Raw genomic sequence first — 27,686 nt, 5'->3', positions numbered from 1 at the left:
GGATATGGAGGCACAGAGAGGTGAGAGATGACTTGCTTAGGGTCACAACAGGCCAGTGGAAGAGAAAGGAATAGAACCCAAGTCTCTTGAGTCTCAATCCAGTGTTCTATCAGTCATTAGTTTCTAAATACAAAGAGTAAGAAGTAGGTCATGGACAGATGGAGCCAGCATATGGGAAAAAGTGAAATTTGTTCTTACAGATTTCTTTGTAAACCACGCAGTGTAACTTGGACTGTAAAATTGTTATTAGATGAGTATTGTATGGTATCTGCTCATTTGTGTAATTAGATTATGATTTGCAAACAGCAGTGGCTCCTTGGGAGGACATGGTAGACAATGTCTTTTTGTGCAGCTATCTATTTCTCATATAACATTGCATTAAGTAGACACGCAGTGTTATTTTATAATTGTCTACTTATTCAGATCACAAACTATGTTGCACCAAAAAAGACGTGGGGGAAAGTATTTTGCATTTTTAAAGTTTTGAATTACTTTCTCTATATACCACTTTGCAGAGTACAGCAGGGTTCATTAGACTGCTCTGCTGAGGTATGTCTAAGGTTTCCACTGAGCAAAAACATTGGAAGTTTGCGGAGTTTTAAAATGGAGGGAATGGAAAATTTATACAGAGAACCTAGTTTATGAAGCAGGAAGAAAGAAGTGGGATGCATGGATTGGAATGAGAACCAGAGGTACAGCAAGCATGTTCAGATCCATATTGAACTGTCTGCAGAAGGAAGCTGTTAAATAGTTTAAGGGAGCAGACAGTGGCTGATTAAGGCATGGTCAGGCAGATCAACTGATCCACATCCCTTATTCTAAAGGAGTCCTGAGACTCTGTAAAGGTGACTTCCAATAAATGTTTGTCATCAGTCCTTTCTCCCCCGCTTCCACCCCCCCCCCCACACACACACACATACAGGTGAGTTTGGAGTCATTTGTTTCTCTCCAGGCTGTGTCAAATTTTGAGGAAAACCTGGAATTTTTTAAGAACATAACACTAGGGGAGCAGGCCTGGGTTGAGAGGAATGGAGTCAATGGTTAAGAGCAAGCAGCAGAAGGAAAGCAGAGATATGGTGGTGAGGGTGAGATAAACAAGCCATTAGCTAAAACAGGAGGCACTGAAGAAATATTAATCTGTAGTGCTATTTTCAAAACAATAAAACTTTGTCTATTCAGTGGAAGCTAGAAACATGGCAACTGCTGCTCTAGGGAAAAAAACAATTTCCTGAAAAAACAGCTCACTGTATCTTTGTAATCAATGTGTTTGTGAGATTTTGAGGACTGCTAGAATCCATGTGTCATACCTGTTTTGGCAAGCGTGGGCTCAGAAAAGCATATGTCCTTAACTCCACTCAGAAATCTAGTTAGTAGTTTAGTTTATATCCTCCACCCACAGGCTACTAGGAACATGAGCCTTTTGCAAAAGCATATTCAGCTTCTGACCTATTTTCTTTCTTGAAAATGAAGTAGTGGGAGACCTTATCACAATGACACCAGTACAAAACACAGTTTCCCAGATGTCTTCTGGCACCAGAAGCAGTGGAATGTTTGAAGGGGGAAGAATAATATATTTGTTGGAAATATTTCTTAGTCCACATATCAAGGGTAGAATTAGCACCATATTTCCTTCTCATATAAATATAGGGCCTTTGAAGGATGAGGTCCTTCTGTGTACGCCCTGTTATTAGACTGCTGATTTTTAGTTACCCCTAAATCACATGCCAGATATCTCTTACAAACCAGAATGAGCCAAATTCTTCTGCTAATGAGACCCAGACAATGAGATTGCACTGGTGTAAATCTGAGTAGATTTTGTCCCTGTGTCTTTTGGGAACAAGGAATCAGAAAAGTGATTGTAATCACAGTTTACACTGTCAGGTCAAGTAGCCACAATTGTCGAAGTGTCTGTGCTGTTTGTATTTATTATAGTGCAAATGCATATCTTTTGCTATTCCTCATCACCCTTTGCTGGGACAAGGACATTCAGGGAAACTCATTTTCCTTTAATATTTTTGTCCACAATGAAAGGATTTACAGATCTTTTAGGCTATTGCAAAGAGAGGAGACAGCAAGGTCTGGCTAAACTGACTCCTCTTTTTCTGAATTACCTGTTATCTGTTGTATATTCAGGGTACCTCTTCAGAACTTCTGAAACTCACATGCCTAATTTTGGGGACCCAAATTTGCAAACTTTGCCCACTGCTTCTGATTTACTATACTCATTGGATTTTTATAGTTCCTCCAAATTATCTTTGTTAGTGCCAAGTGGCATGTCAGCTGCATCAAGGGATGAAGTCTTTTCCTGTGATCTGATGTTCCTTCAGGGATGAATCCTTTCTTCAGTCAGATGACCAGAGGTACTGAGAAGGATTTGCATTCACCTTTGGGCACACTCTGACAGCAGTCAAAAGGTTAACAAAGTGGGAAAGGTCTTTAGAGCATTACATCCAAGAAAGAGTGTACATCATACAGAGATATTTTTTGCCTTTGGCATGATTTTGTAGTCTAAAAGCATAAGTAGAGGGCTCATATGATGAAAGTCTTTTGCTTTAAAGTTGGCAAATATTTGGGTGGTGAACCGCATACACACTCTGGAACATCCCTGAGTACTGCTATCACAATTTCCAGGCTGTGATTCAGCTCTCTCTGTATTGACGGAGGCGGGCTGTAACCCAGCCAAGTTGAGGTTTTGAGTGAAAACATACAAAGCATTCATATCTAATTTGTGGACAGAATCTGCTGATGTCCATGTTCTTTATTTGCTTTGTAAGCTTTCCTTTTACCACTGAGAACCTAGGCTCCTATTGAGGTATGGAAAGCTTTATCACCAACTGCAAAAAGCTTGGTTCAGGAGAGCTTCGGCGAGAGAAAGAGAGAGATCAAGTGTATGCATTTTTTTTATTTTGTGGGTAGATAACATTTTTATCTCCACATTGTTTAGCGTTTCAGCACTAAGCCATTTGCCACAACATATAAGGGAAATTTCCAGAAGTTTATTACTGTGGGTCAGTAGATATAACATTACTTAAAATGTTTAATGATATAATTATAAACTTAAATATATTAGAATTAATGTATACAATTAGGAAAAATTTTAAATGTATTAAATGGAAGGAGCAATATGATTAGATCATGTGAATTCTGAGCTATGCAATTGAGACCAAACCTGTGTGGTTTGGAACAAGTTTTGCTTATATGTATTTGCAAAACAGGTGATGCTCAGAGATTCATGGTCTACATGATTCCTCCCAGGATATGTTAAAAGTTAATAAAGTTCAGGCTAAGTATTTAGGTTTTCTAGAGGGATTTTTTTGTTTGTTTGTTTGTTTTTTAATGTAGGGAACTGGAAACTCCAAGTGTTTGCTCCATTGTTTCATCAGGAGGGTTGGGCAGTTGCCCTCTCTCACTTCCACAGAACAATGGTATTCATCCGTTCACCCCCTTGGGCAACACAGGTCAGGCATGACAGGGAAAGAGGAGTTGATGTGTGGAACCAGTCAGTATTAATTTATGCGGTAATCTCCATATACTTTGAGGAAACACTACTCTGGAGAGCCCTGTAGAGTGATCACGATGAAGCACTCATGGAAGAGCTTCCATGGGAAAAGGAAATAGTATGCCACAAAACTGGCACCAATCTGGATTCACCTGTCATGTGTATCGTCCACCCACACTGGCAGAGGGGATAATTAAGCCTGTAATGTTAGTGAATTGAAAAGTGCTTATAGGTATTAATGTAATAACAATTAAAAGCAATAATGGTGCAAATTATATTTAGACTATGGATGGTAGGAAAACAAGAATTAATATACTGGAACAGACCAATAGTCCATCTAGTCTCTGTGACTATGGCCATTGCCAGTGCTTCAGAGGAGAAATCAATATTGCACATGGCATGCGAATTTACTACATTATGACCTGGAGTTTCTTCTTCACACTAGATGCCAGTAAAGTATAGAACTAACTTCATGTTTTATTCTTTTCCATATGTGTGTAATCCTCCTTTATACCCAATTCACTGGTTACCTTAGTAATGTCCTTAAAGAGAGAGTTCCTATGTTGCACTCAGAAAAAAGTTACTTTTTAATTTTTGTTGTATATTAATTTCATTCACTGGCTTGTTTGTTCTTTTATCACAGGAGGTTCCCAATAAGATAGCTCTCTACTTTTCTTTTGTATACCAGTATTCTGTTCTGATTCCTCTTACACTTCTTTCCAAATTGCTATACATTTCTCCTTTATCATTGTGATCTCCAAGTATGGCTGTTCTCAATTGACATTCTTGTTTCAGAGTATTTACAAAACGTTTACATTTTATTTTTTTGTTTTCCTGTTTTCAGTCAAGAGACATAAACCTGGACCTTGTAAGTGCCCATTACATCCACTTTGGTGTTAACTACTTATCTAGCTTTAAGACCATATGGAATCCCATACAATTTTTGTTTGCAATAAAGGTTTATACCTTTCCCAAACCTTTTGATGAGAAAAAAAATCAAAGATAACCATTACTTCTAAATGTAATTCTACTAAAATTGGTTTTTACATATTTTTTTTATTTTGAATGCTACCACTATGCTTCTGACTGTGAAGTTTCATGATTGCAAGGAGCTATTTCAGTGTTTGTTTTCCATAGGAAAATGCCATTTCTGAACAATCTGGAGTGAGTTAGGAGAGTTAAATGTTAATCATTCCAATGTGGTATGATATCAATCCAGCTGTTAATCTTTTGTAACATTTTACCTTGCATGAAAGAACTTTAGATATATTTTGAAAGGATGATTAGGGTTTTTATGAAAATATTTTAAAGACTAACACGTGTGTAATGCTGTGATTTACTTCAGTAATCCTTTTCTAAATAAGCTAAGGATACATTTGCAAACTAGCATCTGCGAATAAGTGAGTTATTTTTAAACATTGTGTACATGTATTATTTAACAAAATATTACACATAATTGTATATGTATGTATATATTTAGGGAGGTCCATGTTTTGCAGGTGCAACTCCTGTTGGATTTTGTACTGGTGTAATAAAGAGCAGTATTTTACCCACAGTGTGTATATATATGAAATTATTATAGCTGCTACGGATAATAATGCATATAGTTTAGGTTTATTATGCTTCCCACTATAAAACCCTGTTGTGACCAGTTGGTCATAATTTTGCCAAATTTAACCAGATGGGCTGAAATGCCAAGTGTCTACCCCAGGTTGAATTTTTTTGGAAAGTTTCAGCAAAAATGCTTTAGCCATTACTGAGAACCAGGTTAAGGGGGAAATACCTTGTTTTGCCCATGTTAAAAAAAAAAAATTGTAGCTGTTAGGTTGTGAAACTCTGTGACCTCCATGCTTTGGAGCAGGGACTTGAAAATTGGCAGGGGGTTTGTCTCTGTGGCAGGGATGTACCCTTTGCTGTTCATGTGAACAAGTCCCAAATTAGGGAAAGTTATTAGCCTTTGATTATTACCCAAAATTAGTGAACACATTTTATATTCACTTCTCTGTGCTTCAATTTCCCCTCATTAAAATGGGGATAATACTACCACCTCACCTGACAAGTGTATTTTGAAAACAAATTCATTCATGTTTGTAAAGTACTCAGATACTATAATGAGGAAAACTAATAATCCTTTCTTTAGAGCAGGATTTGAATAATATTTAGTAAATAAGGCTTGGCCCACACATTGAACAAGCAAGATATAACAAAATATAGAACAGCTTCTCATTCAGTGAGTACTGTCCATCCTCTGCATTGAATGAGGCAGAGGTACTGTGGACAAAATAGAATGTGATCATGGAATTAAAAAGTGTATTCTAATATGCACAAATGGGGTAAATTAAGGTTAAACAGTCAGTCTTAATTATGGCTTTTCCTAATTTTTGAGTGCTTGATTTTGACCTCATTATTCTTTTAATGTATTTTTAAATGCACAAAATGAGTACATGGACTCTGTTTATTCTACACCCCCATTAATAGGTCATGGAGTCCTGGAGAATTTTTCAGAATACATTATGTTTTACTCATGAAGTCGGTAGGAGTTTTACCTTTTTTTTGTCCAACACCCATTGAACATAGTAATACATTTAATAATAGTCACTTTGAAAAAGAAGTAGATTCCATGAAAGAGCAGTATCCACCACTTAATTCATAATAATGAGTCGGACCACAATGAAATAATGAAATAAAATTCTTAAGGGAACTAAAAGAGTAGGATTTTGTGCCAGAGTCAGAAATGCTTGTGTACCGGGGTGTCCTGATTCAGGAGCTAACTCAGCACCCTGTCACTCAACGCCCCACCAGGTTATATTAATTGAAAGACAGGCGGTTGGAAGAGAAGCCGAGTTAGCTGCTTGGAGATACAACTTAAGGTCTAATTGGATGGAAGTATCCCCAGCGGCTAGGACTATATAGCCAGAAAGGAAGGAAGAGCTACAGGAGAGTAAGAAGCCTGAAGCAAGAGAGAAGTAGGCAGAACTAGTGGCTACTACTAGTGTACTTTTCCCCAGAAGAAAGTGGGGAAGCAGGCTATGGATTGTAAAAATAAAATATAACAAAACATGGTGGTGGTTGAGAAGAGCTGGAGTAGCTGTGGTCTGAGATTAAGGCTGCAAAGGACTATCAGGGCCTGAGCCTGCTTAAGAGGTTGTTTCTACAGTGCTGTGTTTAGTGGATAATGTTGCATGAAACATTCTGTCATTCACATAACTTACGTATGTGAACCTCAGTAAAACTCGCACTTCCTACAAAATGTTATTGCAAGCTCTCACTGCAGATTAATATATTTATGCCATTTACATTTATAGCTATTGCCCTTTAAATTAAATTTTGTTTAGAATTACTACGTTTATCCTGTGGAGTCAGAAGGCAACTTTCCATGCTAACATCTGGATTTGCTATCTTATAATTATACTGTCCTCACATAAACTGAGATGTTACACTATCAGTTAAATAATCTATTAACATACAAATGTAAAATTAACACTTTTCAGTGAAAAAGCTAGTCTATGGTGCATTAATACGAAACATGAAAATCAGCTCAAAATTTGTGACAAAAAAACATTCACTCAGCAACCCCGTTTTCAACTTTCATTTTAGGCAGAAAGAAAGCAGAAGCAGTTTGTTCTAGGCTGACTTTGTGTTGCACAGACTAAATGCTTGCATGGACAGATTCAAAGGAGTAAGACTTCCAGAACATTGTCTGGACGAATTTTAGTTCTAGTCTTTTCTCCAGAAACCTACTTGATTCCAGCTTAAAGTAAGTGGGAGTTGCACTGAGAAAACGATAGTCTATGCAGCACAGTGAAAAGATAGTGTATGTGTGGTTTTCAGATTGTGGGAGGATGGGTGTGAGCCTGATTGTCATAGCAGATCCCTTACTAGATGGCCGGGAGAGCTGTTGGCAGGTTTTACAGTTTGGTCCATTTACTCCTCTTGTTTTGTCTGGAATTGTGAGGAAAGCTGCAGGCTACTCCAGAGAGAGCAAAGGTAGTTATACAGGATGAGGGAGGAGGGAATGTACATACATTTCATTTTTCCCCCTGAGGCAGATGACAAGAAAAATGTTTAAAACAAAAAGTTATTGTTCATTTTGTTTGCTCTTATGCATGTGATGCAAATAAATAATTGCCCTGTTCAGTAGCTACATATTTGAAGTGATGAGGGCTTAAAATACCAAACGTTATATACTTTAATTAAATTCTATAGAATTGTTTCTGAGACTGAAAACAATGCATAGATATAAAATGATATAGATAATTAAAATCAACTACTGAACGTTTTATGCCATTTGCGTATTTACAGTATAATGTACCCATAATCACCATTAGGTATACACATGCTTTACACTATTTATTCTTTATAGATGTGTGTTGCTTATACACCGAATGACTGTTACTTGTATACAGGTTCTATTGTATGTTGGTAGGAAACAATAGAGTGACCAGACATCCCGTTTTTAAAGGGACAGTCCTGTGTTTAAGCCCTCCTGTAGGTGTCCCGACTTTTTCTTAAAAATGGGCAAATTGTCCGATATTTTCTGTCTCCCCCACATGAGTATTGGTGGGTCCTGCTGCTGGCCAGATCCCTGCTTGCCAGCCGCCCTCCCACCAGTGGTGAGTGGGGGGGTCCAGTGGTAAACTATGGGGGTGGATGTGCAAGGCTGGTGGTGGGGCGAAGATGTAGTGCGTGGGGCTGGCCGCTCCTTCTGCTGGTCTGTCAGTGCAGCCCGCACTGCATACTGGCTCTCGGCCAGCAGTGCCCTGCCCATTTCCTCCCGTCCCATTTCCGGCTGGCACTGGCTGTGCGCTGCGAGCTGCAGTGGCTGGTGCATGTGGGCAGGTGCCAGGCAGCGGCCAGTTATGTGTCCCCTCTGTTGCCCACCCATCAGACCTTTATGTGCTCCCCTCTCACTGTCCTCTCCCTGCTTTGCCCCTTCACTGCCCCAGTCCTGCTGCTCCTCCATATCCCCCCCAGCAGGACACATCCTGCTCCCAGCGCTGTGCAGAGCACCAGCCCCTGTTCAGAGCACTCGGCTCACTAGCAGCCTGGCCGGCAGGCTCCTTCCTTCCCCCACTGCTTCTGACTGGGCCGGCGCCCTGGGAAAGCCTGAGACCCTCTGGCTCAGTTGCTGGCCAGGAGGAGCCAAGTCCTGCATGTGCCAAAGCCCCAGGGTCAGGGGGGTAGAAGAAGAGATGAGCTCTGCAAAGACCCACACCCAACCTCCTGCGACTGGAAGCAGCTTCCGTCCCTTCCCTCCCGACAGTGCTGAAAGGCTGCTGCTGGCTACATTCTGGTGTGAAGCCTGGCAGAAATCTGGGGAGGGGCTTGTGACTCTGCATTTCCCCCCACATGTGTTGCCTTGGGAAGACGCAGCGCCAGGTACCAGGAGATGCAGGTCCATCCTGGAGGCACAGCCATGCTTACAGAGCGCTGGGCAGGGAGGGTCCTGTCAGTTGGTCAGTTACCCCCACCCCATGTAAGAGAGGGATATGGGAGTGTGTGTGTAACCTCTCCCCATGTGTGGGGGGCGGGGGGTAGGAGTGCGTGTGTGTCACCCCTCCCCGTGTGAAACCTAAAGCCTTAAAGATAAGAAGATCAATAAAAAGAATCCAGCTACACAGTATTTCTTTTTAACAGGGGCTCAGTCAACTTGATGTTAATTTGAACGTTTGTACTGCATGCTTCTGATTGATTGCCATTGACCTCGCTTGAATACGAGTAATTTTACCAGGTGTCCCATATTCAGCATAGGAAAATATGATCACCCTAGGGAACAATGATTTTTGGTCAGTCCCTTTTACAGCTGATGACTACAATAACCACTTTCCCACCAATACCACTTTCCCACCCGCGTCTCCACCTTCTTCACTCTGTTCTCATGTGCCACGTTTCAGGCACCCATCCTCTCATCTCTTGGGTCAGGGACTGACTTTCTGGGCATGTCTACACTGCAGCTGGGAGTGGGCCTCCCGGCTTGGGGAGACAGAAGTGCATTAGCTGTGCTCAAGCTAGTGCTCTAAAAATAGCACGGTGGATGCTCTGGCCTGGGCTAGCCGCCTGAGTACATAGCTCATCCAAGCTCAGGTGACGAGCTTGAGTTGCTGCCTGTGTCGCAACGTCCTCACTGCTGTTTTTAACACGCTAGCTTGAACGGAGCATGTCTGTCAGCCTGCGCTGGGAGGCTCGCTCCCTGCAGCAATGGAGACAGTTGTGTTTCTATAGTGCTTAGTGTAAAGGGGCTGGGACCTCTAGGCGCTTCTGCAATACCAATTGTACCTAATAATAAGATTAAATTTCTCTGTGAACTCTACTAGTGTTAATCCACCATCCAAAGAAGTTTTGTGGTTAATTATTATTGGTAAGATGTTTTAAAACATTGCACTGATGTGTTAGAAATCCATCTGCTGGTTGGCAATGCTTTGTATGTCTGAATCTCTATTGTCTATTTAGATTGAAGTTCCTTGAGGCAGGAATTCAGAGGTTTAAAATTAACCATGTGCATATGTGCTTCGCTGAATTGGTGAAGGAGTTCTCAGCACCTTACAGAATGGAACCTTGAGTTTGTCTACAGATGATTCCTTGGGGAAGGCAGAGTTTTGCCCATCATGGAAGGAGCTATGGTTTCACCTTTAGAATCCTATAGATTCCATGTAATTCACTTGTAATAAAACCATCTGCATAGAGGTCTTGTGCTTCTCAGCTGCCAGTTGCACCTCTTGCCACAGCTGCTCCCAGGACTCCCTTTAAAGGGATGATGGGTGTTCCCCAGTATGGAGGGTTTCCATGTAAAGGTGATACAGCCTGAAGTTGAAGATCTTTATCCAAATGTGATGCTATTGGGAAGACAGCGTAGCTTCTAGGTCTTGAACAGGCTTGTCCTCTCCTTGTGGCAGCCTAGGGAGGCAGAAGATAGTGCCAGGGAGGCAGCTGATCCATACATTGATTTCTGGGGCCTGATGTGGGCCAATATATGGAGCAGATCTTTACTGACATGGATATAGATTGTGGTGTTATCCATTGTTGGGTTTTTACTATTTCTATGCTTAATTCCACAATAATTTAAGTGATATTGGGAAAAAACTTAAAAGTGAATCATGCAAAATTCTAGGCTAAAACTATTGTAAACCAGTGTTTTCATATGGCAGTGTACATGCACATGGTACATGTGTACAAAGTGCAATACCGGCTAGTGAAAAAGACTTTTTAGTTTCAGAACATTTGGATTTTCAGCTCTATTAAAAAGCAACAGCTTTTCAAGAAATACTGAGTACTTTCCATTGCTACAATATAAATAAATCAAGCATTTATTTGAGGGAGGTAGTCCTCTCCTTTCCGTACTGAAAGTGAGTACTTGTTAGTCATGAGTGACAATCACTGTATATCAAATGACAGAGTGTGTGTGTGTATTACAAATTTATAAGAAAATTATTAATCTAATTTATTAATCTAAATTATATAATTTTCTTAAACAGATAAAGGCCAATGGTGAACTGCTTATTAAAAACGTACAGCTGCAGCATGCTGGAAGATACACATGCACAGCACAGACAATTGTTGACAACTCCTCAGCTTCAGCTGACCTTGTTGTAAGAGGTAAGATTTTTCAAGCTAAAATAATTTGACATTTTGCTACCTCTCATGTAGGTTAGCAGACTGGTATGAATTGTTTTTTTCTTCATTAAAACCAGTTTATTTCGCATCAAGAATTGATGGAAATTAAAGTTAGGAGGAAATTAATATTTGAACACCTTACAATCTGCTCATGATTGTGATTCTAGAAGGTATTTAAATGTGTGTGTACTGTTAGTGTATCCAGTGTGCTTCTAATGCATTTCCTGTATAAGTATAAAGATTAATTATCATGTTTTTTTTCCTGATATAATATTTTCAAGACACTTTAATTTGGTTTTCACTTTTGTATAACAAAACTTCTCAAAACAGAGTGAGGAAATGGTGTCATTCCTGTTTGTCTACTAAAAGAAATTTTGAAACAGCCATTCATAATGCTTCACTGAATTGTATATTGTGCATGAAACGAAACATTACAGTAAAAGTACTGCTGATGTTTAAATGATTGAAACAAAGAAATTTGGAGTTAAGGCTATCACTCCATCATTAACTCATCCCTCTGTCCCTAAGTATTGCCGTGGTCTCAGAACAGTGTGCTTGCTCGTATGGTAGGTATCTTACAAGATCTGTTACAATGCATAGGTTCAACAGGGTGAGTTAATCTGGTTTTTCTGGCCTTCACATGCAACTTTTCTGCAGACAGCAACAGCATGCTGTGAAGTGCTGATGCTCTGGAATGTCGGTATTTCAAAAATGACATACCTGATGCATGGGGCAGCATAGGTAGTATATTTTGCCCCACTTACCAGGTATGTTAGACAGCAGTATGGTAGCTAAAGGACAGTTTATACCTTGATTCTGAATTTCCTTCATTTTTAGGGTCTGTTAAGTTTTAACATTGTTGTAACCTTTTTTTATTTAATTTCCTTTGGTTAATAACAGCAAATGAAAAGTTTCTACTGACATTGTAATAGTAGAGTCAGAGCCATCCCTTGGGTAGGGTGAATCGGGGTGATCACCCAGGCCCCATGCTTTGAGGGGCCCAACGGGTGGGGAAGTGTGGCGGGAGGTGGGTGGGTGAGCTGGGTAAGGAGGCCAGCAGAGGCAGGTGGGGGGGCGAGGAGGAGCCCTCCCTACCAGAACCTCCCCCTCCCTCTCAGCGCCTACTGCCTACTGCGGATCAGATATTTCGCAGCATCAGGAGGTGCTGGGGAGGAGGGGAGAGGAGTGAGGGTGCAACGGGCTAGGGGGAGGGGGTGGAACTGGGCGGGGAAGAGGCAGGGTGGGGCCTTAGGGAAAGGAGTGGAGTGGGGCGGGGCCTGGCAGAGCCACAGGGAGCACCCCCCAGCAGATTAGAAACTCGGCACCTATGTCCCAGGCCCTGCACTCCCCTTAGGGACGGCCCTGAGTAGCGTAGATATAATTTCAATTGGATGAATAATCTGACATTACAGAAGACTCCTTTGGAAGGAAAGGAATAGTCCATTTATATGGCTTAATATTACGATAATAGTAGGCAACACTTTCTTTTTAAATAAGGGAATATCCTGTTGGATATATTTCTCCTTCAAACCCAGTATGTAGGGAGTAGAATTATTACCATTCACATAGTGAAATACTATGAAAGACACTACCACCAATGTTGCATTCGGTGTACAGGTTCTACAGGATTGCGAGAGTCCACGTGGGGCTAAGATCCCCTCCCCCATTGACATCAGTGGGACTCTGGGAGTGCTCAACACTGAGCCATATCTGGCCAATGTGACGAAAGTGGCATTGTCACTACAATGTCAGTGGAGAAGCGTGACAATAAAACGGTTCACAGATCAGTGGTAATACAGAGGCAGGTGAAATAGAATATGTCTCATAGGTGAAGTATTAGAATAAAAGCCACTGTACATACAGTCTCCTCTAAATGTTTTCCCTGTCCTACAAACAATACATCCATTTATCTGGATTAATGTTACATCCCTTCTGACATCACAGTTAGGATAATGGAACTGCTGAGGTGATGAGGAGATATGGTGATGTCAATAGGGGTTTTACAGTGTTCTGAAGACCATACCATTGAATCAGTTCTCTGAATGGTTTAACACTGAATCGCGCAGGTGAGAAAGGCACCCCATAAAAGATACCAAAGAAGAGGGCCTTGGGGCAGATGCATCTTCTCCCAGCCCCACTGATTGAAAGAGTTCCATAAAAACAAATGGAACCACTGTAGAACAATCCTGTCCAGCTCAGTCTGTGCAGCTGGGCTAGCAGAACATTGTGATCACTCATGTCAAAAGCAAATGATAGATCTAGCAGTACTAGTAAGGAGAGTTGTTTGGCATCAGTCTTCACAAACAGGGCCATCTCTGTGCCATGCCACAGTCAGAAACTAGAAACTCTGAACTTACTCAGCTGATGACCTTTTCAGTCACCTTCTCTTGGAAAGGTTCAAGAGTTGGTAATAACTAGGTATGTCTTTGATATCAAGAGATGACTTTTAACAAAAGTTGAAGATTGGCTATCTAGCACTGTGCTCTCCCTAAGGGATCCATTCATCCAAATGTGTTAGCAATTTACCCTTGGCTTTTATAAGTGACAGACAGGGATCCAGACCGGAGATCATAGACCTGAGCCTGAAGGATCCTGCATATGTTTTAGATTGAGATACCAGATCTAACCAGGATAGCAAAAATATATGTCCTTTCCAGCTTCACTTCTGCTTTCCAGGTGTAAGAGAAACTGGGTATAACATGAATAAATTATTTTGGTGACCATGTTGTTCTATTTCTCACAGCATACAACTGATGACTGTTTCATGATAACCTAGACTGTTCACTTCCCTAAACATTTTGGCCCAATGAAAATGAATCTTTGCTAAATCAAAAGTAGAACTAAAGTTTGTTCCCCCAAGTTGAACTATAACCCATGGAGAATGTCAAAAAGAAGAAATAGTTGCCAAATAATGCAGTTTAACTTCAATAGCTAAAGAGAGACACAAATGAGGTTTTGTTTTTAATTGTATATTAAGTTTTCAATGTATATAGGAAAAAAAGCAGTATTCAGTTCAGTGTAGGGATTGGAAAATTTGCCTGGCATTACACTGGAGATGTTTGATGGTTACTATTAGGTTATTTTGTTCAGGCTTACTGCTATAGTATTCATTTAGGGCCAGATTTACACAGGTATTTAAGCACCTCAAGATACAGATAGGCACCAAATGAGATTTACAAAGGCACCTCATTCTATAAATGAGAAATATTGTCTTTCAAGGAAATTATTATTTTAGTTATAAGGTGTAAACTTTCAAAGCCAACAACATATAGTAATTATAAAATAGAGGACAAATACAATTTTTAAAAAATAAAATAACTTACGTAAGCAGTTTTAAGATGGGGAAAAAAGTGCTACAAAACAAAATATTCTGTCCAGATTCCGTTTAAAGGACCCTATATTTATGAAACCATTGCTGACTCAGTTTAAAATGAAACAATTACTGTACTTAAAATATTTTTAGATTGCTATTTTAAGCTCTGTATTAAAGAAAGCTGTGGAACAGGAAGAATTCTTAGAAAAATGCTGTTGTCTCAACCGTTACATAAAAAAAAATATTTTAAGGTGTCTATCAAGCAGTGGAAAAATTAAATTCAAGTCAATGAGACTTTATAAGCATGAGAAGATGTATGAATGTTGCTAAAGTGTAAGAAAAAGGCCGACCTCTTAGGCATCTGTCATAGGTGGGTACAGTCCACCCAGAATGGGTCTACACACTGTTTGGGGGCTTTTGATATCAGCACATCAAAGATTGTAAGGCACTCAGACGTTCCGGAAATGGAACCACAAAAGTACCATATATAGATCCCCTGTGTCTATTTGTCATTGCTAGAATGAAATCCTGGCCCTGCTGAAGTAAATGGGATTGCAGTGGGGCCAGTATGTCACCCCTGATTTGGTGACAGGTTGCTATGTAGCATGATGTGATTCCATCTCCATCATTTCTTCCCTTTCTCCCAAAGTCAGGCAGACACAGGGGGTTTTTTTCTGCAGCACTTTATGATGAAGTATCTTTTATGATTCCTGATCATTTAAGGAAATATCTTTTTTCACATTTCCTTGTGTTTGAGATGCAGGAGTAGAAAGTCTCCCTGTCTCAGTCTCTCCTTTGTCACACTCTTGGCTACACAGTCACTCATCTGTGGGTTTAGACTTTGCCTTGAGCCTTCCAATTTCCACCTTATGATCACTGTTTCTGAATTTGGGGAGACTCTGCAAGCATAATATTTCTGTGCTATGATTTGTATCGGTTTAGCTTGTTGCTAGTTTTAATTTTTTCTTCCCAATGACTCGTATATTGTTATTTTATGTTCTGGCCTAGCTTTCTGAGTACTTTTCAGATTGGGGTAGTGTTGTTTGCTCCACATGTCGGGGTGGAAGTTTTTGAGACCAGGGAGCAATGATATATAGGAGCGGATTGTGTTTTCATATCGGACAAGTTCTAAATACTCTTGTACTTTGCAGAAGAGTGAGTGTTTGCTTCTTTGGTGGAGAGGTCACTCAATATTCTTTGGTGTATGTTGGTTAGCAGAGGGAAATGACCCAGATCTGGTCTGCAGCTGTTGTTGCTGGAGTTCCTGTGCACATGGAGTATTTGTTTGTAGAACTTCAAAAGTAGAGTTTCTGTTGGGGTTTTAACCCAGTCAGGCTAATCAATTGCTAAGGATGGACCCCAGATTTCACTTCCTTACAGAAATTGGATCATGCTGGTGAAAAAAAATTTAGCTATAATTTTCCTGGGGGGTGGTATCTCTCGTGCAGTACCTTAATGGCACAGAATACCCACAATTCCTTGGTAGCCAGTCTGAAGCTCTCTGCTGCATTTATTATGTATAACTTAGTGTGATGCCGACAGACCCTGGTCGTCAGCAGGTCGGATCAAACCTGGGGCCTTTGGAGCTTAGCGCATGAGCCTCTACAACATAAGCTAAAAGCCAACTGGCTGTTAACTAAGGCTGTAGAGCAGAGGCATTTTTTTTTCCTCTCTCGCTTTCTCTCTAAGTGGTTTCGGTGCCGCTAGATGGGACTGGGGTTTGTTTAGGGTATTCTTCTGAAATATCTTGATTTTTATTTTGTCCAGGTTTATCTGTAGGTCCCATGTCTTGTAGTAGCTTTGTAGAAGATGTCCACTTCTCTGGAGATCTTCTTCCATAGTTGATAGTATGATGAAGTCGTCATCTTACAGCAGGCATTTTATTTCTGAGTGATTAGTGGGAGGTTAGATTCAGGTCTGTAATATCATAAGTTATTTCTGCTTCTTTGTTAAAATTGGTCGATAATTGGTTTATTTATGAGATTTCTCTTGTTTTCAAATCAAAATAAATTATAAAGAAGCTATCACTGCATTTGCTTGGAGCCTGGTAGTTTCCAGGTCTGCACAGTAAAGAGAGACAAGTCCCCTTATTCTTCTGAAGATACCATGTGACATTTGCTGTAATCTCCTGAAAGATTGTTGGAGTAATTAATTGAATCATAGATGAGATTTGGCAAGCTGTTAATCATGGAAAGGGAATCAGCAAGTCTGATTTTAGAGGTTGTAATGCATTGTCTCTGCTTTTCTTACTTCACTAATTTTTTCTTGTAATTTGATCCTAATGTCCAAAGCAAATGCAAGCAGGATAAAATAAGTTGTGTGAAACGACCTGCAAGCAAAATTCGCATGCATGTGCCAAAGCTGATGATCACAGCGCTATCGGGCAAGGAGTTTATTTTTAGCATGGACTTCTGACTTTCATGGTGTCTTTTACAGATCAAGGTTCTCTCTCTCTCTCTCTCTCTCTCTCTCTCTCACACACACACACACACACACACACACACACACACACACACACACACACACACACACACACACACACACACACACACACACACACACACACACACACACACACACACACACACACACACACTGCATCACTGTCCTCTGTTTAACTTTCTAGTCTAGACTGCTAAGAGTCCTAGTCACCTGTGGTTGTTGACCTGTATGTTCCAGGCAGCCATGTAGTTCTCTTCTTGGAGTTGAGTAAGGCATGGCACAACACATGTATCTTATGATGCTTGAATTTTATGAACCAATTGTGAGAGTAAAGGAGTGCTTCCATAATAACAGTAAGTACCCTGAAAATGTAGGCTTGGAAAAAATTGCTGTTCACTTTAGCAAATATTATCATGTCCTCAGTTCATGAGTCTGTTGTTTTGGGATAAGACCATCCAAGTTTTAGGTGGACTTTAGAAAGGATTAGCTATCATTAATAGCTATAACTTTTAGTATCTTTTAGATGCAAATGCAGAAATCAGCTGAATCATTTTATGAAGATTATAAAGACGTGATTATATTGCCCATTCTTCAAACAGTTCTTACGGGAATGTGAGAATAGAAATCTTATATAACATTTAAATAGATTGTTAGACATTAGTTAGGAAACCCTTTATTTTTAAAAGTATTATTTAATCTGTAAATTGCCAAATGTGCTTTTTAGGTCCTCCAGGTCCCCCTGGGGGGTTGAGAATAGAAGATATTAAAGACACTTCTGTGACACTTACTTGGAGTCGTGGAACAGACAATCATAGCCCTATTTCAAAGTACACTATCCAGTCAAAGACTTTTCTTTCTGAGGAATGGAAAGATGCCAAAACAGGTAAGGGTAGTATTAGAACTAATAAAATCAATAGATTAACTTTTGACTCATCTTACATGTGCTTAATTTTATACATTCCTTACTGGACGACTAACAATATGTGAAGTTGAATACATAAGCCTTTCCGGGATCATGGCCTTATTCTTTAGAAAATATTTTATGTCAAAATACATTTCTTCAGCAAAACTGCTTATCTTAAACACTTCTAAATTCTGGGAATTAATATGAGCCAATCACATGCAGAGATTCTGCCCACCAAGTAAGTAGTGCAGATTCTCAACCATGAAAATATTTCTTTCCCACTCAGCACATTTAATTTTTGAATAATTTATTCTGGGTCTATAGAATTAACGTTTCATTCCTTTTGTTATGCCTAATCACACTCCTTTAATCAAATGGAATGTCTAAAATCTTTTTCTTGCGAGTTAGGTCATCACAAATTAATCTTTTGACTGTCAAATATAGTAGAATTTTAATAGTTCAGTTATAACTTTTCATCTAAGTTATGCTTTGATACCACAGTGATAGATGCCTTAGAAACATACCCAGCTTTATTGACCCCTAAATCCCATTAAGATCACTGGGAGTGTGAGCGTTGCAGGACCAGACCTATTCTAGAATGTATAGTAATATTTGTTGTTATATATTATTTTAACAATTAATATTAGTATATATGCCTTACCTTGCCATTCCCCTTCCCACCACACACATCCCACAACCTCATTCAACATTGACTCCCCTCCCAGCTAGGACCTTTCAAATCCCTCAGCTTCCTCCAAACCAAGGTGCTAACTTCTAATCAAACTCTATATACCATTCCTGGATAGTTGACGGATCTTTCCATCTATGCCTGGCTAGCCCGTTGGCACTTACTTAACTTTGTATTTAACTTTCAGAACTGTGAGTGAAATTCCAGGATTATGAGCTTCAAAAGCATTTGATTGTTACATGAAATATAGTTGCATTCCAGCTTTCTCAGTGCATTATTCCATAGCAGAAATGTCCAGATGTCTCAAGGTCTGGTGTGCAATTATTTAGACTGCCTCCACCACTCGTCCACTTGCAATTGCAATTTGTGATCTTGTAAAGGATAATCTCATAGATTTCAACTCCTCATTCTCTGCCAGAACTGCTTGTACAAAAGAGAGATCCCGTTTTATAATGTAGTGTTCGTCTAGGTGGCTGATTACAGAGAGGAGGGAGAAACCACAGAAACTCAGATTATTCTTTCAGCTGACTGCAAAATGTTCCTTTCTAAGCAGTCTCTTGTTTCATTTAGATCCTCCAAACATTGAAGGAAATATGGAGACCGCAAAGGTGATTGATTTAATCCCATGGATGGAATATGAATTCCGGATAACAGCAATGAATACTTTGGGGATAGGAGAACCTAGTATGCCATCACAAAGAATTAGAACAGAAGGAGCTGGTATGTAGACACAAATTGTTGAGATATCTTTAAATGCTTAAATGTTCTTTTTATTTTTCTACATTTTCATTAATTTTGGTAGAAGCAGAGTGCAAGAAAGCATTTAAGTCCAAATAGAATGGTGTAACTAGTCATAATTGACTGTAGTAAATAATTATCAGATATCCTAGTGCCAACCGCAAAGTAGGCAACAAAATGAGCAGTCTTGACACCAAATGATACATTTACACTGTCTTTAATGACTGCTGTTTTTTACTAGCTCACTGCCATAGCTAGCTATGATCCCAAAGTCTGGAGAAGATTTTATGGTCTTTCACTCGCATCAGACTAACAAATCTCTTGCTTTGGGAGCTTAGACCATTTAATGGTATGTGTATGTTTTAAAGACACACTTCCTACAATAAGTTTATCCACAGACACATGTCCAGTTACGGGGCTAATCTCATCACGTACACTATAGAGCTGGCCAATCTGACTCGGCCCGGTATTCCTGGCTCTTTTAGTGCTCTCAGACTGGTCTCTTCCTGTTGTTTCCAGCCTGTTGCTTCTCTTCCCATTTATGGCAGACTTCTTGTCCTTCAGACTACAACCAGTGATGGACCCTCTGAAACTGGTGTGACTACTTGTTCCAGCAGCACTGCTTATAAACCAAACCATCCCTCCTGTCTGAGCTGCCGGCCCAAGGTTTTATGCCCCTACTCCTGGGTCAGCCTAATATCAGTTACAGAAAGAAGGGTAGGATTTCAGACTACTGGAATATTGACTTTCAACCCACGGCTAACATGAATCACTGGGCCCCTTTGGTCTGATTACCCAGTTCTTCTTGGTCCGTTAATAATTTCAGAAATAGAGAATGAGAGGATAAAACTCATTTCCAATTGTTACTGGTGGTTAGAGGGAAATTCTTGACAAGGAAGGAGGCCCTATCACAGTACGTTAGCTGTTGTCCAGTAGTAGTGAGAAATTACCCAAACAGACTTGTGTTATAGCTCTGACACTTGTATCCTCAGTTCTCCAAGAAACACAGACGTCATATAGAATGAATTACTCTTTTATTCATGTAAAATATTAAATTAAATTAAATTAACAAAGAAGAGAAAAACAGCATGAAATTGCATTCATTGGGGATGTTTTCTTCTCCTGCCTTTCAGAGATCCTCTGCAGTATGTTTTAAATTAGTTAATTATTGTTTTTGTGCAGGAAGAATATATATATTTTTTTAAATCAGCAAATGTTCATTTGTTTCTTAGCTTGCTGTATTCTCATCATAAGACATGCCAGGATGTGTGTTTTCCTGGATAATGCCACTTCCCTGTGATTGAAGGTTTGGTCTTGTGCCTTCTAATGCTGTGTCAAAGGCATGACATTATCCAACACAACACATGCCCCAGTCTGTCTAATTGCTTAATGTTAAGATCTCGGAGCACAGTTAAGCATATCCTGTAGGCTGGGACAGGTACATCATAAAATGAATTCTCCCAAATGAGGAATTAGATGCTGAATATATCATTCAAGATAATATATTCTGTTTTGACTGTCTGAAGGAGATAACAGCAGTGCTTTTAGAGCTAATGTGTCACTGCAAAAAGGTCTATATCCAGCAAGACTTCCATATCACTTTATCCACCTTAACAAACACTAGCTCCAGTTTGCAGCCCTGTTCTTTATCATTTTTAGAAGGCTGCTGTCCCATTACTTGAAGTTGAAATATATATTTGGAAAATAGATTAAATGTTTGTTCACTGCAAATTTTGCTAAGAATAACCAAAAGCAGAATAACCTTTAGTCTTTTAAAAATTAGATTGTTAGGGAGTAAGGAAGCATTGATTCGTCAGGTTAGTGGAGACAGGAAAGAAAAATCCACAAAACTGTAAAACCAAAGTGAACGGAAATTACTTCTAATAAACTTAGCTATTAGTGTCATATGTTTCCTTACTCCACAGCTGCATTTGGACAAGAGCCTAGGGATCTGAAAAATAAATGTGCACTTGCTTCTTGGAGTGCTGGCATACCATTAATATTTCTCTGCTGTTCTGAAGGGAGGGTGGAAACAACCCTCACATGTAGAGGGATTGTGATACTTAATGTACATCAATAGCCTTGTACTGGGTTCATGAAACTTCTTTCAGTCTCCTCCCCAACTTAAAGAATGACATGCCCTCCCCTTTTGCATCAGGCCTTTAATATCTTTGGAAGATTCAGCTGGTTGTCTCGCTGCCTATGCAGAATGGAGGACAACTAGGAGCAGCATTTCTGCCTGTGGCATATTATGACTGGCACTTCTGGTGAATCTAAACGGACTGTTAATGCAGGCATTTATAGAAGTTTTATGGCATCAATCATGCATGCTGCTTAGAATACAAACCGAAGAATGTAATGCACTAACATGTTAATGGATAGGATCCCCTGTACGGAAGAAAGTGTATTTCTTAGCATGAGTTGGCACTTATTAGAGATGACTGGTGCCATCCCCCATCTGAATTTCCTGCTTAGAATCTCACGCTAATATGGGAACCAGACGCTATATGTGGCTTTTCAGTTTAATGTGTGTTGAATAGGACCCCTAAGGTATTAGGTATTTTCATTGCACAGCTTGGAACCAATGCTAGTATATTTTGATTATTTGATTATAAAGAACAGCTGCTCAGTATGACACAGGATCAAACATTGCTACTAATCTGCTGTGCCATCTGAGTAATGGATAACACATTGCATAAGTTTAACTGTGGTATCTGAGAATTGTCAGTGGCACAAACATCTCTGAACCTTCACTCTTTCTTCCATGTGCATATGGCCTTCATTTTAATGGCTGCTTTTAACTGCATGCTTGTTGTACATGTAATTAAGATAAGTTTAAATTAAAATCTGTTTATTTTGTTCAGTACTACTGAAGTTACATAATGACTTCTTGGGGTTTTCCTGTTAGCTATATATATTTAGCTATATATATTTTAGCTCCTAGACACTAAAATTCAATAAGTCTCTGCAACCAATTCATTTTAGGAAAATGAAGGTTGGGCACTTCTCCATTTAATTGAGTTGTATTGATAAATATATTAGTCCCAGTCATCCCTTGCATTGCACTTTGGGTTGCCATTTACACTTGTGCTAAGTGAGCACAAAGTGGGTGTCAGAGGCTACCGGTATGATTTGGGCTGCTTGATCTTTCAAACTTACAAGTCATCTCAATGCTAGTTTTTGAATTTCATTGTCTTCCTTTCAAAAGAAAACATTAAAAAGGGGAAAAAATAAAGTTCCTACCTGGCCTTGTATAAGGCACCAGTTGGCCAGCTGTTTAAATAGGGGAGAGCGCTGGCCTTGTCCAGTAAAGTCTTGTGTCATTCTGTGTGCAACTTGCATCTTACAAAGTAGTAGAAAAAATGTGATGTATGATAATAACATGTATTACTTGAGAAAAAACTATGTGATGATGTAGTTAAGTACAGAAAATTCCTCACTTAAACTCATCCTGGTTAACGTTGTTTCGTTGTTACGTTGCTGATCAATTAGGGAACATGCTCGTTTAAAGTTGCACAATGCTCCCTTATAACGTTGTTTGGCAACCGCCTGCTTTGTCCACTGCTTTCAGGAAGCCCCCCATCAGCTCCCCATTGTGGACCGGAAGCCCCCCATCAGCTCCCTGCTCCCCTAAGTTCCCTGTGCGGCAGCCACCCAGCAGGCTATCACTTGTCGGCAGTTCAGCTGTCCCTCCCCCCACTCCATGTGCTGCTCCTGCCCTCTGCCTTGGAGCTACTCCCGGGAGCCTTCTGCTTGCTTTGTGGGGGGGAGAAAGGAGGGTTAATGTCAGGGTGTCCCCCTCCCACCTGCTTCTGCCCCCTGCTTATCCCTTCTCCATATAGAGCAGGGTGGGGACATGGCAGGGCTCAGGAGGAAGAGAGCTTGCTGGCCGCAGCTCCTATCTCACTTCCTGATATACTTAAAAAGGCAATGTACTTAGAGTGGTGTCAGTGTACTTAAAGGGGCAATGCACATCTCTATCTCACACACACACACAGGGTGTATGTCTCTGTCTGCCATGCTGTCTCCCCTCCCTCCATTTGTGCTGCCTTGTAGAGTGTGAGGCTACATTAACAACAATGTGTTAACCCTTGAGGCTCAGCCAAATGCTAGTTCATCATTTAGCAGTAAGGCGTTCCCTGGGAAATATCCCACCCTCTTCCACCCTCTAACTTCACCACCTCAACCAAGCTTCACAATCATCATTGCTGTGTACAGTATTACATTATTTGTTTAAAACTTATACTGTGTGTGTGTGTGTATATATATATATATATATATATTTGTCTGGTGAAAAAAATTTCCCTGGAACCTAACCTCCCCCCATTTACATTAATTCTTATGGAGAAATTGGATTCGCTTAACATTGTTTTGCTTAAAGTAGCATTTTTCAGGAACATAACTACAACATTAAGGGAGGAATTACTGTATGTCATAATGCACATGCACTGGGAGCATATTTAAGGTTGTATGGGCAACCTTAACTGTCATTTCTTAACTTCAGAGTGCTTAACTTTGCAACCTATTAATGAAAGACCACAGATGGATATACAAACAAGGGGCAGGAGCAGACAAGATAACAATGAAATTATCATTTTTAGTCCAATAAGAACTACCAATTGCCTCTCTTTTGGAAAGTGTTTTGCAGTCATCGTGGCAGAGATGAGTTTCAAGGAACCTTCCTTACCAGGTCCATGGGAGGAAGGAGCCTGCACATCTTAAGAACTACCTTGCTTTTACCCCAACTATATTCAGTGGGAATTGAGGGCTGTCAGTGTCACACAAGTGAAAATAAAGGAGTAAATTATAATGGAAATGGTAGGAACTTCCTGTTTTTTACCATGGTGCTGCCCAGATATTAAATTTTAGCAGATTTTTTTTCAAAGTATACAATATCAGTCTTCAATTTCCATATTTCTAAATGAAACATAAAAATACAATATATACGATCAGAAGTTTAATTTACTTTGAGTACTGGAGCCTTAAGTCCCAATCCTCCACCCACTCAGATCAATGGTAGTTTGCCATTGACCTGAATGAGAACAGAACTAAGGTCCCTGTCCTGTAGAGACTTATCCATGTGCTTAACTCTATGTATAGTGAATAAATCCATTGACATCAGTGGGCTATTCACAAAGTGTGTAAAATGAAGCATGTGTTTAAGTCTTTGTTGAATGGAGGCATAAGTCTTTAAAGACCACACAGTGAGCAAAGATAAGAATAATAAAATGCTTTTCTCCTCAGATCTATGAAGGGCGTGTTCAGTTTCTGAATATCCAATTTAAAAAGTAATGTGAACATGGCCAAAATCAGGAAAGAGTTATTACCAGCAGTGCCTAGTTACCATAACTGGAGAGAACTGGCACTTTTCCTGTGGCAAAAGCTATACGTTAGTCTTGGCAAGACCACAGACTCTCATAGCTATTACAGGCTATCATTATTGTAATTGTGTGGGCCATATGGGCTCATTGGCACTGCTAGTAATTAATGGTTCTCTCTTGAATGAGAGCTCTGAAGTCTGAGAAAATGTTGCTTGTCTTTTCTGTTATTCCAGCTCCTAATGTGGCTCCTTCTGATGTTGGAGGAGGGGGTGGAAGTAACCGAGAGCTGACAATAACATGGGTGGTGAGTATCAAAATGAAACTGCATTGATTATGTGCTGTGCTGGGTATGCAGCGTCTGATCCTCTTCCCGCTGAAGTCAGTGGAAGTTTTGCCATTGACTGCAGAGAAGGCAGGGTTGGGCCCACAGTAAGTAAGTTTGCAGTCTTTGTCTTTTGAAATACATAAGAAGGAAGAGAAAATGTGTGCTTTTAGATTATTTATTTATCTTTATAAAATATAGCTTTAGGCACCTATCTGATGCTCTGGGCACATATTGCATAGATTAAAACACAGAAGCAGAGTCTAAGATACTAGATTAATTTATTAGAACTTCAAAAGGAGCATTTGGATTTTGACTTAAATTTTACTTTGGATCAAGTATTATTCTAATTTTGAAGCCCACAACCCAAACAGTAAGCAGGTTCACTTAAATGTTTTAACAGCTACATTGCTGAACTCTTTAGCTTTAATTATGGGCTCTTCTCACATCACACACTTAGCTGCAACTGGAGTGGAATGCAGAGTTGGAGAATGACACTGAGTGTTAGAAAAGCTTCACAGTAAACGAAGCTTTTTGTAAATTGCAGACACAATAAGTGGTGGCTGCATGATATTCTGTCTTTAGAAAGTCGACTGTAGGAATATGTAGTATTACGGTTTTCCTTCTGGGGCTGGAGCAATTCTTTGGAATATTCCACCCACTGGAAAAAAAAAAGTCTTCTGGAAATGCCCAGTCAATGAAAAAGAGAGCCAGAGAAGTAAAGGTTGAAAACAGGGAATGAAGAGAAGAAAGGCAAGAAAATGGGAAGAAGGGAAAAAATGGAGCAGAAGAGGATAAGAAAGCAGGGGAGAGGAAGATCATACGTAAACTAAAGATGGATGGGATGGAAAGGAGAGCTGAGAAGTTAAGAAGAAGCTACAGAGGATGAAGTATGGGAAAGAAAGAAGTTCCTTCCTTGATATAGTAAAAGAAAGAGTTGTGGAAGTTTATACTTGCCTCCAGCAATCGGAGGCCACAAAGTTACACTTTTAAAAAGTAACCAAAGTTATCTTGCTGTCATTGTCCCTTCTAGTCACTTGCCCAACATCATATGGAGAGTGAAAAATATAATCTTTGTTTCTTTAGGAATGGTTGATATGTCAGATGTAGCTCATACTGTATGTACCTCTACTACTAAGAATGCTTTCTCTTTGATTAATCAGTACATAAAGCCTACTTAGGACTGACAGCATCTGCTTTATTGTCCTAGCAAGGATGCTCCTTTAAGAAAATACAGGTTTGTTTAAAAAAGTATGCATATTGCACCTGTGCATGAGTATGTATATGTGGAATGCTGTATTTTAGGGTTACTAAACCCCTTGGTAGGAGTCTGTCAAATGTGACAGTTATAACTAGCCACAAATTTGGGAGAAAGGTGTTTTTTGTACTTAAGTTTAAAAAAAGAAAACTTCAACATTCTGTAAAAATTGGTTTTCAAGATATCTTTCTCAATACCAGTAGACAGTCATTTAGACAATATACCATTCCTATTATTTTCATTTTGTTTTTAATTGCTCTTTGAATAGAGAGAATCAAATAAAAACACATGCAAAGCACAGTTGAGCAAGACAGATTAGTTTTAAAATATTGACATACACACTGTTGTCTCAGAGAAAGATTAAGAATGATACATTTTGCACTGCATGTAAAGACCTGTATTCATGGCAGTGCTGGCATCAGGGAGACTTGCATAATTGCAAGCTATGACTAAATTTAAAAAAAAATTATGACCAGGAGGATAATGACTAATGCAAGATCTGAAATCTAAGATCATTTAGTTCTTTCTAATGGCCCCAAATAGATTTATATTCCAATTATTTCTCTTAGCGAATGTCAGTTTTTCCAGCAGTTCTGTAATAGGTAGTTCATTTAACCATTAAAACTAGGTGGGCAGAGTTTCTGTTTCTCAGGAATATCCAACTTTCCACTAGCATAACTATCAAGGGGTGTTTTTTTTTCTATTAAGGTTAGATTTGCTGTGCCCACCTGACATAGCACAGAGTGACTTAGGTAAGGGTATTTGTTCCCAGAAATGTACTCACATTTGCATATACTATTCCAATAATGTCATAATTAATAGCACGAGAACCAAATATGAGACAGGGTATATGGCTGCCAACACCTATAGCATTTTCAGATTCATAATCTCGGCTTTTGTGAGATATTCAGGGATCCAGCCAGAGCTCTTCGAGATCTTGTTTCAAAGGAAGTGCAGAGGTGGAGGACTAGAAGTGGTCTTTCATTTGGCCATAGCCTTTCTCCATTTCTCTTCATGGACAGCCTTTCCCATTCTCTTTTGAGGGCTAGAATTGGTGGATATTGCCTGGCGTTCAGCAATGTATAGCTACTTATTTCAACGTAACATTTATGCTGACTATCTGATCGTAAAAGAGGAACTGGACAATATGATATCAGAATGGGCATCTGTGTTTGAAGGTAAACACAAAAAACCCGAACATTATGAAAGTAGAGAAGGGGGAAGAAGAGCTGTTGATTGACGCTGCAGGAGCAGAAGAAAATTTGTGTACTTGGGAAGTACCCTTAGTGCCATCGGAGAGATCTGTAGAATTGAAAGGAAGAACCCAATGTGAAAAAAATGTGGCAGGAGTACTGTGGGACCAAAGATTAAGCAACAAATTGAAAGGAAAAGAGTATGCTCCGTGTGTTCGTCCCTGCCTGCTCTATGGTTTGGAAATAGTGGGTCTTACGAAGTTGGAAAAAAAGAAGATACAAGTAGGAGAAAATAATAAATGGAGGAGCATGGCAACAAGCAGATGGTAAACAGAGGGGGCAGGGAAGAAATCATGGGCATGATGAACTTGGGACTTCCAGTGATAGATAGGCTGGA

The 27,686-nt window shown here is 39.7% G+C and overlaps 1 protein-coding gene across 1 annotated transcript in view; it reads left to right on the top strand.

The window, feature by feature from the left end:
* CNTN1 (contactin 1) overlaps positions 1–27,686 on the top strand; it is a 200,243-nt gene that overhangs the window by 100,246 nt on the left and 72,311 nt on the right. Inside the window, 4 exon segments of the mRNA XM_077807776.1 lie at positions 10,972–11,092; positions 17,590–17,748; positions 19,028–19,177; positions 24,750–24,820. Of these exon segments, the coding sequence (XP_077663902.1) occupies positions 10,972–11,092; positions 17,590–17,748; positions 19,028–19,177; positions 24,750–24,820 (501 nt within the window).

The sequence above is a fragment of the Eretmochelys imbricata genome, chromosome 1, assembly GCF_965152235.1.
Source record: "Eretmochelys imbricata isolate rEreImb1 chromosome 1, rEreImb1.hap1, whole genome shotgun sequence".
NCBI lineage: Eukaryota > Metazoa > Chordata > Testudines > Cheloniidae > Eretmochelys > Eretmochelys imbricata.
This window is presented reverse-complemented; position numbering and strand designations above follow the sequence as displayed.